Source organism: Cygnus olor, chromosome 2, assembly GCF_009769625.2.
Source record: "Cygnus olor isolate bCygOlo1 chromosome 2, bCygOlo1.pri.v2, whole genome shotgun sequence".
In the NCBI taxonomy this organism is placed as follows: domain Eukaryota; kingdom Metazoa; phylum Chordata; class Aves; order Anseriformes; family Anatidae; genus Cygnus; species Cygnus olor.
Genome location: NC_049170.1, coordinates 14,575,933 through 14,588,279, shown reverse-complemented (window position 1 = coordinate 14,588,279; position 12,347 = coordinate 14,575,933). Strand labels below are relative to the sequence as shown.

Below are 12,347 nucleotides of genomic sequence, written 5' to 3'. Positions count from 1 at the left end.
TGTTGCTGCATCATACCACTTGAATGAATATTGGTGTTTTTGGTTATGTTTCTTGAGCTTCTTCCTAGCCTTCATGCTAGCGACAGCAGATTTACTCTGTGATAGCTTAGGGTTGTTTTTGATTGAAAAGAAAATGTGAAGTCTCTGGGGGGAAGGGGAGGAAGGATGAAGATTTGCAGTTTGGTAGGGCTCAGTTTTCCACACCATTTGGAGAGATACCACATTTTTCCTATGAAGACTTGTGTACTTGTGTGTGAGATCAGTACACACGCTTAAGCTGTTCTGGGTACGGCATCAGAACCGGTTTGTTTTAGTATCACTTCTAAAAGCATTTACTGAAATCTTGCGGCGTGTTTCTTAAACATGATGGTTGTAACTTTTGCAGGTTTCTGTAGCTGCATCAAGTGCTGGAAGAGGATCTCCAGCAGTAACTCTAGTGCAGTTGCCTTCTGGTCAAACTGTTCATGTCCAGGGTGTCATTCAAGCCACACAGCCCTCAGTCATTCAGTCACCACAAATGCAAGCTGTTCAGGTTAGCTCTTTTATTGTTCTGTTTTCATGAATATTTGGTGCTTCATTACTCATGCCCCTGCCCTCATCTTCAGCTTCTCTTCATTCCTGCCGGCGCTGGGAGATTTACTCGTGCGGTTGTAGGAAGGTGGGGGTGGGGAGGGCGGTGGCAAGCAGCCAGCTAGTAGCAGCTCAGCAAGCATTGTGTAGCGATTCCTTAATGCTTCCTGTTTATTTCTTAAGAAATTGTGTCTTGGAACCCTGAACTTTTGCAACAGCAAGTTTGTGTAATAACATGACCTTGTTTTAGCGTACCTTGCAGTTCTTCTGTTTCGTTCAACTCCGCGATCGTCCTGATTCTAATGGAAATTTGCAAGTGTCTCTTACGCTGTATTTCTGAGAGCATCTGGATGTGATGGAAGTAAACATAGCTTCAAATGATTCCTTGTTGGTGTAGCAGGCTCAGTTAGAGCATCTGGTACTGCTTTTTGTGGGTGTGTATAAGTAAAGAGCAAAAATAAGGGCAGCCTCAAAATAAACGTTTATTTGGCAAATCTTCACGTTTGAACCTGCTGATGTTAGAAAACAGGGACCGATACAAAATGCTTAGAGAGCTTTCAGAGCTTTTAAGTAGTGAAAAAGACTGAAGAGAATGACTTTGCACTATTTTGCAAATGACTAGGCAAGCCTCCCATTAGCGTTTTTCTTGTAGGCAGGAATGTCTTTGATCCTTCCTTAAAAACTGATTGCAAAATGAAGGCTGAATTGGTTCTTGCAAGTAGAATTGATGATCTCTGCAAAGAAAGACTAGATAAGTTACGTGTGAACTGTTTTACCTGCAGTCGTTGCAACGTAGTCAGGAAAAAACAAATGTATTGTCAGTCTTCTTGAGAAGCTGCTTTGAAACTTTTTAGTAGCTTTCAAGTATAATAGATAAAAAGGCATATGCAAGTATATGTATCCTAGAGCCTAGAAAACAAGAATAAAACCTTAGCCAGGTATTCAGTAGTTTATTTGTAGGTGTAGATGATGGACCATGGTAAAGTTTGGAAATTCTAGATTGCTGCTGAAAAGGTGCAGTAGATGGCTTGGGTTTGGTCAGACTTGAAGGCAAATTGGAATATTCAAAAAATAAATACTCTTTTTGGGAATTCTTTCTAACTATAATTTGCCAGGGTGAACTTTATCAAATAATCATGTTATAGTCAGTCCTAGTTTCTGTCACTGTTTTTCTTCATGTTGCTGTGCTTGGGGCATACATACAAAAACAGGCCTTGCTGCGGAGCTCAGGAGGAGGAATTTCTCCCGAATCTCTTGACAGCTGCTGCTGTGTCGTCTTAGGGGGTGGAGATCGACTGTTTGTTGTATTGAGTCAACTCTGCCCTCTCTTTCCCGAAAGAGCAGAGATGGGAAAGCTGTGTCCTGGTTAATACTAACTTGTTAGTTCCATTTTTTTTGGCTTTGTTTTCATTTGAGCATGTTAATGGCAAATAACGTGACTCTCCCAGAAGGGCTTGAAGATGCTGTTTTTAAAAAAAAAAAAAGCCTTGTGAAGGACTCCAGTACAGCATTGCAGAGGTTGCCTAGGCTCTTCTGTGATCTTCTTAAGCACTTTATCCTGCCACCTGGCGCTTCCTCCAGATTGTTTGGCTTTAACTTAGCATACTTTTTCTGCCAGATAGTGGGAGACTTGGAAAATGGTATCAGTCTGCTTAAATAAATAAATAAAATACATAAATAAAAATATCTTGAAGGCTGATGGTAAAGCCTGCATGACCTCTCCCTCAGACACCTGCAGCTTTAAGCTGGAAGGCATTTAATTGTATTTTTTTTCTTGTAACACTGTTGCTTTCTGGATGAAAAATACTTGTCTGCTTGTGTTCTTTGTTCTGTTATTGTTGTTTTACTTGTAGGAGGGCTTGCAATTCAGATTATTTGACTTTGTTATTTGCTTCTCCCCTGTAATATATCAGGTATTGACAGAGGCACATGAGCTCGTATTTGTTGTGAGCTATATTTGTTCAAATGCAGAACAGCGTGTTAAGGTTGGAGAAGTTGGACTGATGGCCAGGAGAAATGGCACTGCCTCCCTTCTGTAAGCCTCGTGGACGTGGCTGCTTGCTATTAGAAGAAACAAACATTACATTTCTCTCTTGTATCCTGATGAAAATTAGAACTTTTGAAACTTCTTGCAGAAAATTTCCTCTTCCACATTAAAATGCTTACATTTTCTTGTTAGTTACTTACCATCTTACCAAAGTGCCGCTGTTCCTGACTTCTTGGTTGTCTTCACAGTCAAGAAGGGGTGGCCATTAGTAATTCTAAGTGGAATGACCAAGATCTTGTTTTCCTGCTGTTTGTCCTGGGACGTTTTTTTTTTTTTAATTATTTTTATCCTGTGGAGTGAAAGCTCACTTTCTGAGTTATGCTGCTCTTGGCTGTGTAATGTTGCCTTTAAAGGACTGTGCCAGAGGCTTGAAGATTGATCCATGAGTAGATCCGCATAGGGCACTGGAAATGCCTTTCAGAAGATCTCTGGTCAGCATTGGTTCATCCTGCAAAAGAACGAATACAAATGTTTTGAAGCTCTCGTGTCTCCCCAGTCAGCTCTGAAGCCTGGTTTGGAGCTGGATGCTTGTAGACATGCAGAAGTGCTTCTCATTATTTCCAGGTCTGTTTTAATTAGATAGGCATAGTGTTTTAATCACATTCCTATCTACTACCCAGCAAAATTGAGGCTACATTATTAATGTAATTTTTTTTTGCACAAAATTAGAATGTAATAAAATTAATAAGTAGAGAGAAACCCTCGTTCTGCAGTAGCATGTAGTTCTTTCAAGGTGCAGTTGTACAGGTTTGAGATGGAGTGACACAGGCCCATGAATTTCCTGAGCCTTCCAACCAGTCATTTTCTGTTGGTCATGCAGGTTTTGTTTTCAGGCACCAAGTGCTGAGGCCTGGCAGCCACATTACTTCTCGAGGTTTGTCTGGTCTTCCCTGAGCTGTAGAGAAGTCTCCACCCAGGTCGAACACTTGAGCCTTCTAGTCACTTCACTCTTGTTTAATGACGTGAGTGCTTGTTCAGCGGTAGTTTAGAACAGTATTCAGTCTGCAACTGCATTATGATCTTTATGTAAAAGGTCACTGTCCGCACCACCATTAGCATACTGTTTCAGTTGTGGAAATCTTATACACCAGTAGTTCTGAGTAGTTGCAAGAATCAAGAAATTTGCATGTTTTTCTTGTTCAGTAATCGGTTTCCGTTCTGTGTAATGTAATATTTGCTGGCAAAGAGTGTGATTCAGCTCCAGGCCTTAATGTGTTGGGTAATTTTAAGAGACAAGAACCTGTGAAAATAATGCTAATAAAGTCTTGAGAAAATAAAATAGATATTGTAGACTTCACAGAAGTTTCTAAAAGTTTCAAGAAATTGTTGTTGTATTTATGAACGTGTTGATAAGTGTAATTTAATAAATGTATATTTAAATAAACTTACTTTCTAAATAGATTTGGTGTGGTTTTGAAGAAGTTTTTGTCTTGTATACAGTTATTTAAGGTGCATTCATGCAGTATTCTGCATTTAAAATGTTTTATTTTAATTTAAAAGCTAATTGTACAATATTTTTACATTTAAAGAAATCTATATTCAGTACTTTTTCTTGATGTCACTAACGTTGTAATGTGGATTATTTATATTTTTTCGAAATGGAAGATGTCATCTAAGTGCCTGTGTGTTGCTAACGTCATAGTTTGTGATGTGTTGTGGAAAGAGAAATCCAAGATCACATGATTTGTGATTTTTTTAAAAAGTGCATAAACTTCCTGTATGCAGACATGGAAGGAATTTTTAAAAATAATCTTTTTACTTTTTTTTAATGAAGTTATAAATTTCAGAAACTTTGCTATTACAGGTAGCATCGATTGCAGATGAGTCTGCAGAATCAGAAGAGATAATTGATTCTCAAAAACGTAGGGAAATACTTTCAAGAAGGCCTTCATACCGGTAAGGACTTTTGGTTTTGTTTTTGGTGGTTTTAAAGGCAGGTTTTATGTAACAGCAAAACTGTCTGATAAAAGCCAGTGACTTAGTTTCTCATGGATATGGAATTTCAAATATATAAAACTATCTTTGTTCTCTTCTAGAAAAATTTTGAATGAACTCTCTTCAGATACTCCTGCAGTCCCGAAGATTGAAGAAGAAAAGTCAGAAGAAGAAGGAGCGCCTTCTGGAATTTCTCCAATGTCCATGCCAACCAGCCTGTATCAGACTAGCTCAGGGCAATACAGTATGTTTGCAAAGATCTGTGTTTCGTTGCAGAACACAAATAGGAACAGTTTTTTTCTAAAAGTTCCATAATGAAGTAGAGATGTTTTGGTGAAGAAGAATGAGAGCTTCTATATTTCTAAATAATCTAAATTTTTATATTTAATTTCTCCTAACGTGGGCACAACAGACATTTTAGCCTGCTTCTCTTAATGCTTGTTGATTGCTAAGCTTAGTCCTTCTAGAATTCCTACGCATTAAAAATGTGGAGGTGAGGCTCAGATGAAATGACAAATGTTGGCACTGGGTTGTGTTTTGTGTGCATGTACAGTGTTATAAACCATTGCAGTTTCATGTTGCTGTGATTCAATATGTATTAGTATTATACGCTACATGAAAAATGACAATTGGTGAGGAGCTACTTTTTTAAACGTAGGGTTGGAGCATGAAATTCTTTATTAACTTTGAATTTTCATTTTTAGAAGAACAACCTATCTCTCTCTCCAATTGCCAATGATTAACACTCTCTTAACTGCAGAATTAACCTCAATTGTAGTCTTCAACATTTGGTACTTTATCCAAACACAGTCTAAAAGTTAGTTTCACAATTCTACTCTCTAGTTTTTTTTTAATTCCTGTGTTTATGTTGAAAACATTGCATAACTTGCTCCATATATCTTCTTTGTGCTTAATCGTGTATCATCTAAGGGATATCTTTCTGATAACTTTTTTTTTCCAATTATGTATTTGATAAAGCTTCATTCCTGCAGTTATTTTTTGATGTCTTTCTATGCATAGACCTGCTGAAATGCAGGTATTTTCCCTTTCATATAATGACAGCAGAATTGCCAAAGGAATGTTGTTTTCTGAAGCTTTGCTTTGAGAACAGAGGAAGTCTATTAAAACATGAACAGTAGAACATAAAAGAAGATAAAATGTCTTTCTGCATGAAGTGTTCTAGTCACCCCTAGAATTCTTCATTTATTTTTAGTTTGTACAACTGAGTTGTTATCAAGTCTGAGAAAGCAGAATTCGCATATAATATCTGTGCTTCTGCATAGAAAGTAATTTTGCTTGGCGTTCCTAAGCTGCTTTTCTTAACCGTCCTGTAAGGTGCAGACATAAAGGTCTGCTTTGTGATGTCCATCATTTGAAGTGCTCTTTTCCATGGACTTCTGGTCATACTAAATGACAGTTACCTAGTCCAGAATCTGCTTCTTTCTTTTTCATTTTTTGGGTGGTGGTGGTGATGTTAGCTTCAGAAAAGTATTTGCAGTTTCAAGACTAAAAAAGAAAGTACTATAGTGTCCGTACTATGCTCTAATGAGCCTTCAAAACTTAAGGATTTCTAAGAAATCAGGAGTTTGGATTTCTTACTCATAAATTCCTCTGTGAAACCAGACTTGTGGTTTCAAGAGACCATTCTCACATCTTAATGGAAGGAAGGATATTTTAGTTTGAATGTTTGTATAAATAATAATGGCAGGGAAGTGTATAAAAGAATAATGAAAATCTCAGTTTTATCTTTCTTGTTCAAACAAACATTTACTTTTGAAAAATCAAAGAGCAGAGAGCATCACCAACAATGTGCTTGAATTAGAAGAGTCCATAGAAATTTAATTTAATCTAATTTATCTTAATTTAAGCTTGGCTTGAGCATGGAAGCATAGAAGAATTCTGCTTCATGCTGCTTTTTCTTTCAGTAAGTTCTATTGGTAGCTTTTTTTTTTTTTGCAGTACATTTAAGATAACTAAATCTACAAATATTTATTTAATGTTTCAGACATAATGAGACATGGCTTCAGGATGCAATGTCAGTCTTCATAGACCCTACTGATTCAGGCTTAAAAATACATTTTGAGAGCCTTGTCTTCCTGGAAATTGCTTTCTTACTCAATTTATTAATTTGATGTTTTTTGATTTTAAATTTCCATTTCCAAGTTAAAATGTCATATATCTTTTTCTGCAGTGAAGTCTGTTCTCTCCACTTCTGATTAGGAAAAAATACAGCCTTTGTCCTTAAAATTACTGCTTGCCGGAAAGGTTACATCTGAGGTTGAATCCAAGTGGTAGCAAGGATGGTCATCTCCTTGTAGTAGACGGAGTCTTAATTTGGAATTTACCAAAGAGAGCTTGGCTGTTTGCTTCTAGTTCTGACAGCAGGCCCAAAAGGCACAAATCTGCAGCATTTCTGGGCAGCTGTGCTGCTGCCTGCCTGGGGTCCCCTAAACCCGGGAAGGCTGTGTGGGAATGGAACATCTCCCGTGCTGACTTCTGGCTGGGTGTGATGCAGAAGGTCACTACAGAGATCTGTTTTATTTTTATCTCTCTGTATCTGCTTATCATCACCGTATCTGAGTACCTCTCTGTCCCTGGCCGGTGTTGGTGGCCTGGGTTCTCCTGTGTAGGCAGCCAGCAGTTTGTTTATAAAGGTTTCGCGGTGTCCATGGCAATGAAGGCTGGTCTTGTAGGGTCACTGCAGCTCTCTCTACTGTGGCCTGGTTTAAAATATACCATATGTCACTAAATTTGCTGAATCCTTGTTTTTCTTTATTTCTCTCTCTATTCCTGAATGGGAGAGGCAGGTTAAGAGTAGCTGAAAAGATGGTTTTGGCTGTATGTTGGTGTCGGTAGGTACGTGATAATTATTTTTGGAAGAACTTGATAACATACTTGGTTTTAAGATAAATGTACTTGGTTCTGTTACCAGCAGTGATGGCTGCTCTTTGCTTACTTTTTACCAGCCAAAAAATACGTTGCCATGGTTTCCAAATACCATTTTCCTTTCCTTAGGGTTCTTGGCTTTGGCCTGTGGAAGCAGATGGACTGACAGGCATGACCAGCTAGATGAAATGTGGGTTTACATCCGTCACCGTGTATGTTGATTTTTCTGTAAGGAGAACATACACTTTTTTCCTAAGGCCGTGTCTTTTGTATGAGCCACGTAGCCTGATTTGCTACAAAACTACTCTGCTGGCTGTAGTTCTGGCACAGGGGTTGTTGAATACTGAAAAAAATGGTTTGCCTCACCTGTGGTGGTGGTCTAAACACGCAAGAGTTGTTTGCTTAAATGGAGATTGTGAATCAACTTCCTTCTTGCCTACTTGTGCATGTCATGATGTTCTTTCTGGACCAGTGCAGGGAAAATGAAAATAACTAGTTCTTTTGCCATCTGTTTTGGTTACTTGCTGTCTTAGGAAAGGTTTTTAACAATTTTTATCAATTGCAGAATTAAGAAATATGCTGGGAAAGACCAGCTTTTCCTTGTCTTGGGAGGGAGGGAAAGATCTGATCTTTCTGAATTAGGGGTGTTGATCATGCTCAGAGAATGGTGTTAGTTTCACCTTCAGTCCTAGCTAGAAGAGAAGCTGCCATTTATATCCAAGTGCACAATGTACAAAACCAGGGGATGTCTGGGAAAATCCAGTATTCTATGAAGGCCCAATTTCAAGTAAAGCTCTGACACACAAAGTATCTGTGCAGTGGTTGGGATTAGGGCAGTGAATAGGGTGGGAGGAGTGTCGTGTTCATAATAGGGTAGGAATCGATCCTATAGGAGAGAGAGTGGAGTACATTCTCTGTTATTTAAAAAGAACTGAATTGTGATCTAACTGAACAGTTGAACTGACGTTTTTATGTAGTGTGGTACTCTAATGGTATAGACATACCATTTTTTTTTTTGGTGCTAAGTCTGTGTGAGTTCAGTGTTCGAGTAAATTTCACTTCCCTGGGAGGTGCTGAGAACCTGCTATTGTCCTGGACCTAATGAACAACAGAGGAGACAATGATTTATTCTGACTTCTCTTTCCTCTAAGCTGCCCCCAAATGGGGCACTTCCTGCTTTGGAGGCCAGACAAAAACAGCATATTGCTCTTTTATTTCTTTTTTTCTTCCTGTAATGCCTTACGGAGCCCCCGTGTAGCATGCGTCAGGTTCTGTGTGATGTTCCCCATCCTGAGGGTAGGACTGGAGGTCATGCTGAACCTTGTTGCAGATAAAGCTCAGCCTGAGAGGAATTCCCTGTTTTACCCCAAATAGAAACTAAATTAGCTAATTGTATTTGGCCACTTTGGTAGGTGATTCCTATATTTTGAAATAAATTATCTGAGGTTTTAGTAGATTGCTACTATTCCCGAACTTACTAATAACAGTTAGTGATTAGTAAGTAATTGCCTGTTAGTGTTTCAGTGCTCTTTGAAGTGTTACTGTCTTACGTTGTACTTTCAAGTTAACATACTGCTGTCAGGACAAAACATCTGAAATCAACTGTCTACCTCCAAAATTCATGTGGGTATCTCAGAAATCATGTACCAGATGACCAGAGCTGAACATTCAAAAATGCCCTCAAATACTGTGAACCTGGCCATGAAATCTGAGGAGTTGACAGTCCTGAATCTGTACTTACATATCACGTTTGTACCATCTCAGACCACTTCAAGTACAATGCCAATGATTGTCAGTTAAATATCTTCACGGGGAGACTTAAGCCCGTTATTTCTTGGGAACTGGGTTCTCTTCTAAAAGTTTTTAATTAACATATTCCTGTTCTTGATGAGGACAACGCTAATTTGAAAAGACATAGACAATTAATAAACTCTGTAGGGAATTTTGTTTTTGTCTAATTATTTAATTATGATGAGCTAGCCGCAGGTTACACAGCATGTTTTTTTGTGGAGAAAGTATACTTTTCATGTTGTTGACCACATGGGAAGAAGACTCCGTTCTGTTTCTTTTCACATAAGCCAGTAAGCCAGACTCTTTACAGCTTTCTAAAACTTGGGAAAATGTTTTTGTCCTAGGCTTTCAGTCAAACTAAGAAAAGGAGGAAGAGTGAGTGTTGGAAGAATTGTTACTCTTCTGTCTAGATGTCCTAGGTTTTGTGTCATGGGATTTGATAAAGACAGATTTTTAAAATAATCTTTTTATATTAGTGTAGAAAACTGCAATTCTTTATAGCTAGAAGCTACCAGTCTTTTTTTTTTCCCCTCTTGTATTAAAACTATTTTAGGACTTCCAGCAATATTTTTAATATTGCTGGAAATTTACAGAGAAACATATGTGCAGCAGGTTTTTTTTCTTCCCTTGTTAGACACATGGCATGTACTACACAACAGGCTTCATGTTTGTGAAAATCAGTATTAACGTTACGTGTTTTGGGTTTCTTTAATACAATTGCTCATTCAACAAGAAGAGGACCTGGAGTCCTATCAGACGATGTTTATTTTAAAAAGGGAGATGTGCTTTAGCATGTTGTATGTCTCTTTCTGTTGACTAACCTGTCATTTTCTTTTTATGTTTAGTTGCTATAACTCAAGGTGGTACAATCCAGATTTCTAATCCACCCTCTGATGGAGTCCAGGGACTGCAGGCCTTAACGATGACAAATTCAGGAGCTCCTCAGCCTGGTGCTACCATTGTGCAATATGCGGCACACTCGCCTGATGGCACACAACAGTTTTTTGTTCCTGGAAACCAGGTTGTTGTTCAAGGTATTGTTTATTAGTCTACTACATTTTACTTTTTCCATATTAAACATTTCTTCCTAAACGGCTTTTATTTTGTGTTTACATTGTAGCACTACTAAATAACACTTACATGTAATATGAAAGATGGTCTTACAAGGAGACTGAGTTCCTCTGTTCAGTAAAGCAGATACTTCTTTAGATTAAAAAAGTTATGAGGAGGAAATAACAGGATAAAATCACCTTCTGCTTTGAATACTTTTATCCATATTCTGAGAGACATGTTTAATTGAAGTAAAGATGGTGTTGCAGTTTGAACTGAGATGCTGAGTCTGCATCTCATTTAGTATATGAAACTAATTTGTTTTTTTCAACGGCATTCATACAACACGAGTTCTGATGTTACTTGGAAGTTTACAAGGCTATGTTTAGGGCAGAATTTCCTTGCAGTTTGTGTCTTGCCATTATTGGAAAGGAGATCCTTTCATGAAGCTGATTTTCTCACAGAAGAACGACTTACAGGTCCTGTGAAATGTACACATGTGAATTGAACTGTGAATAGTGAATTCTTAAACCTTACTGTAGTTTATACAGGATTTCCTATTCTTCCACTGTTCCCAGCCATTCAGAAATGCTGAGGGAAGTGGAGAACCAAACACGCTGGATTCTTATCAATACCAGTAGGGTCGAGATTTGGATTATATTGAGGAAACCTTTTGGAAACGTGTACAAGATCTCTATATAGAGACACCAAATTAATGCTATGGAGGATATAAGGAATTTATTTTCCATTTTCCTTTTTGTCTTTGTGTCAGTACAGAGGAGTAAAGTAGGAAACGTGGGCAAATGCTTTCTTAAGCCAGAACAGCTAACTGAAATAAACCATGAGAAGGGTAGGAAGACTTTAAACATGTATTCATGGAATGGATGAGTGTCATCAACTAAATGCAGACAGATGAGGAATCATGGAGTGGTTTGGATTTGGAGCAATCTTAAAGACCATGCAGTTCCAACCACCCTGACGTGGGCAGGGGCACCTCCCACTAGATCAAGTTGCCTAAAGCCCCATCCAGCCTGGCTTTGAACACTTCCAGGGATGGGGCATCCACAGCTTCTCTGGTTCCAGTGCCTCACCACCCTCTGAGTGAAGAATTTCTTCCTATATCTTCTAATCTAAACTTACCCTAGTTTGGTCTGAGATAGTTGGTAAAGTCCAGGTCAAGGATTTTTTTTTTTTCACCCTAATAGGGATGTTTGGGATAAGTTCTGTCTTTAAGTGGCTATTTCTCTCCCTTTGCTGTAAAGGAAGCTCAGGATGTAAATAACGCTATTAGCTTGTAAATATTTAGCTTTTTGGGACAGTACTAAATAATGACACCAAACTCGAATTCTTCCATTGCCTCTGGTCAATTCCTTGCTGAAATATCATGTCTTTCTAGGACTTAGAAGCATTTCAGTGAAACTTTAATACTATAATCTGAAAAACCTTAAAATGGTCTTTGTCATGGAGACAGCACTATTGTAACTACCTTAAGTGTTACTAGGTATACATTCCTAGTGAAGCCTTAAGACCCAAATTTGTCGTGGTGTCGTGTCACCCCCCCCCAGTTTCCCATTCTGGTGGTGGTGCATATATATCTCACCTCTGATGAAAACCTTCAAAACAGATTCAGAGACAGTTACTGAATACCTGCTATGTCCTGTTTCTGGAAGTTTCTAGATACTTTCAGCTGAATTGATTTGTTTTCTGTCCATGCTTAGCAAAGTTGAATTTTCCTGGAATTCTCTGTTTCTTTGGGCCAAACAAAGACTGGTGCTTTAGTGATGCTCAAAGTGGTTGACACTGAAGAAAAATGCTACATAAAATATACAGGAAAAATACAAAGGGAATAGTAAGCATGCTTGAACTCAGAGATGAGCAGAAGAGGTTTCAAATTATTATACACTATTGTTCCAAACAAATCCTTTAGGTGAAAAATAGAAGTAGGAAAGCCCTTGAAAATGTATAAGGTAAGAGAGATCTTGTTCTAATAATTGCGTATCATCAACAAACCTGAGTTACTGAGGATGGAGTGAGACAATGGAGCAGTAAGTCCTTGCTACAGGTCATG

General features: G+C 38.3%; 1 protein-coding gene across 14 annotated transcripts in view; it reads left to right on the top strand.

The window, feature by feature from the left end:
* The window catches only part of CREM (cAMP responsive element modulator), a 33,407-nt gene that overhangs the window by 12,516 nt on the left and 8,544 nt on the right, over positions 1 to 12,347 (top strand). For 8 of the 14 annotated variants that reach the window (XM_040548053.1, XM_040548054.1, XM_040548051.1 and 5 more), the window contains 4 exons: positions 386 to 532; positions 4,422 to 4,513; positions 4,654 to 4,796; positions 10,075 to 10,263. In XM_040548053.1, coding sequence (XP_040403987.1) covers positions 386 to 532; positions 4,422 to 4,513; positions 4,654 to 4,796; positions 10,075 to 10,263 — 571 coding nt within the window. Of the gene's footprint in view, positions 1 to 385; positions 533 to 4,421; positions 4,514 to 4,653; positions 4,797 to 5,026; positions 5,046 to 10,074; positions 10,264 to 12,347 lie in introns of those variants that run through there. The other 6 variants (XM_040548062.1, XM_040548058.1, XM_040548064.1 and 3 more) reach the window with 3 other exon arrangements.